Raw genomic sequence first — 375 nt, 5'->3', positions numbered from 1 at the left:
CGCGCGCGATCACGATGTCCACCTCCTTGGGCGTGCTGCGCAGGATGTGGCGCGCCTCGTCCAGCGTCACGCCGCGCAGCCGCCGCCCGTTCACGTTGATGATCTCGTCGCCCACGCGGAAGCGGCCGTCTCTGCGGGAGGGGGGGGGGGCGTTAGTCTGAGGACACTAGTATCTTCCGCTTCATCGTCAGAGAAGGGAGGACTATGCAGAAGAACAGCATTCCAATCACTTATAACCACTCGACTGTTTACCGAAAGGATGGACCATGCTTTCCACCCTTGCGCTAAAATGTTCACGAGTTAGTTGAAACAAAACATATCGGAATATTCTTTTATAATCTACAACTTCTAGAATAACATACGAAACAAATAAAT

General features: G+C 52.5%; 1 protein-coding gene across 1 annotated transcript in view; it reads right to left on the bottom strand.

Annotated features, from left to right (window-relative positions):
* The window catches only part of LOC119590867, a gene marked incomplete in the record, with an annotated part of 86927 nt that overhangs the window by 18084 nt on the left and 68468 nt on the right, over nt 1-375 (bottom strand). The window contains 1 exon segment of the mRNA XM_037939626.1: nt 1-131. Coding sequence (XP_037795554.1) covers nt 1-131 — 131 coding nt within the window.

Source organism: Penaeus monodon, chromosome 27 (assembly GCF_015228065.2).
Source record: "Penaeus monodon isolate SGIC_2016 chromosome 27, NSTDA_Pmon_1, whole genome shotgun sequence".
Lineage (NCBI taxonomy): Eukaryota > Metazoa > Arthropoda > Malacostraca > Decapoda > Penaeidae > Penaeus > Penaeus monodon.
The sequence above is the reverse complement of the archived record's forward strand: the minus strand, read 5'-3'. Positions and strand labels throughout refer to the sequence as shown.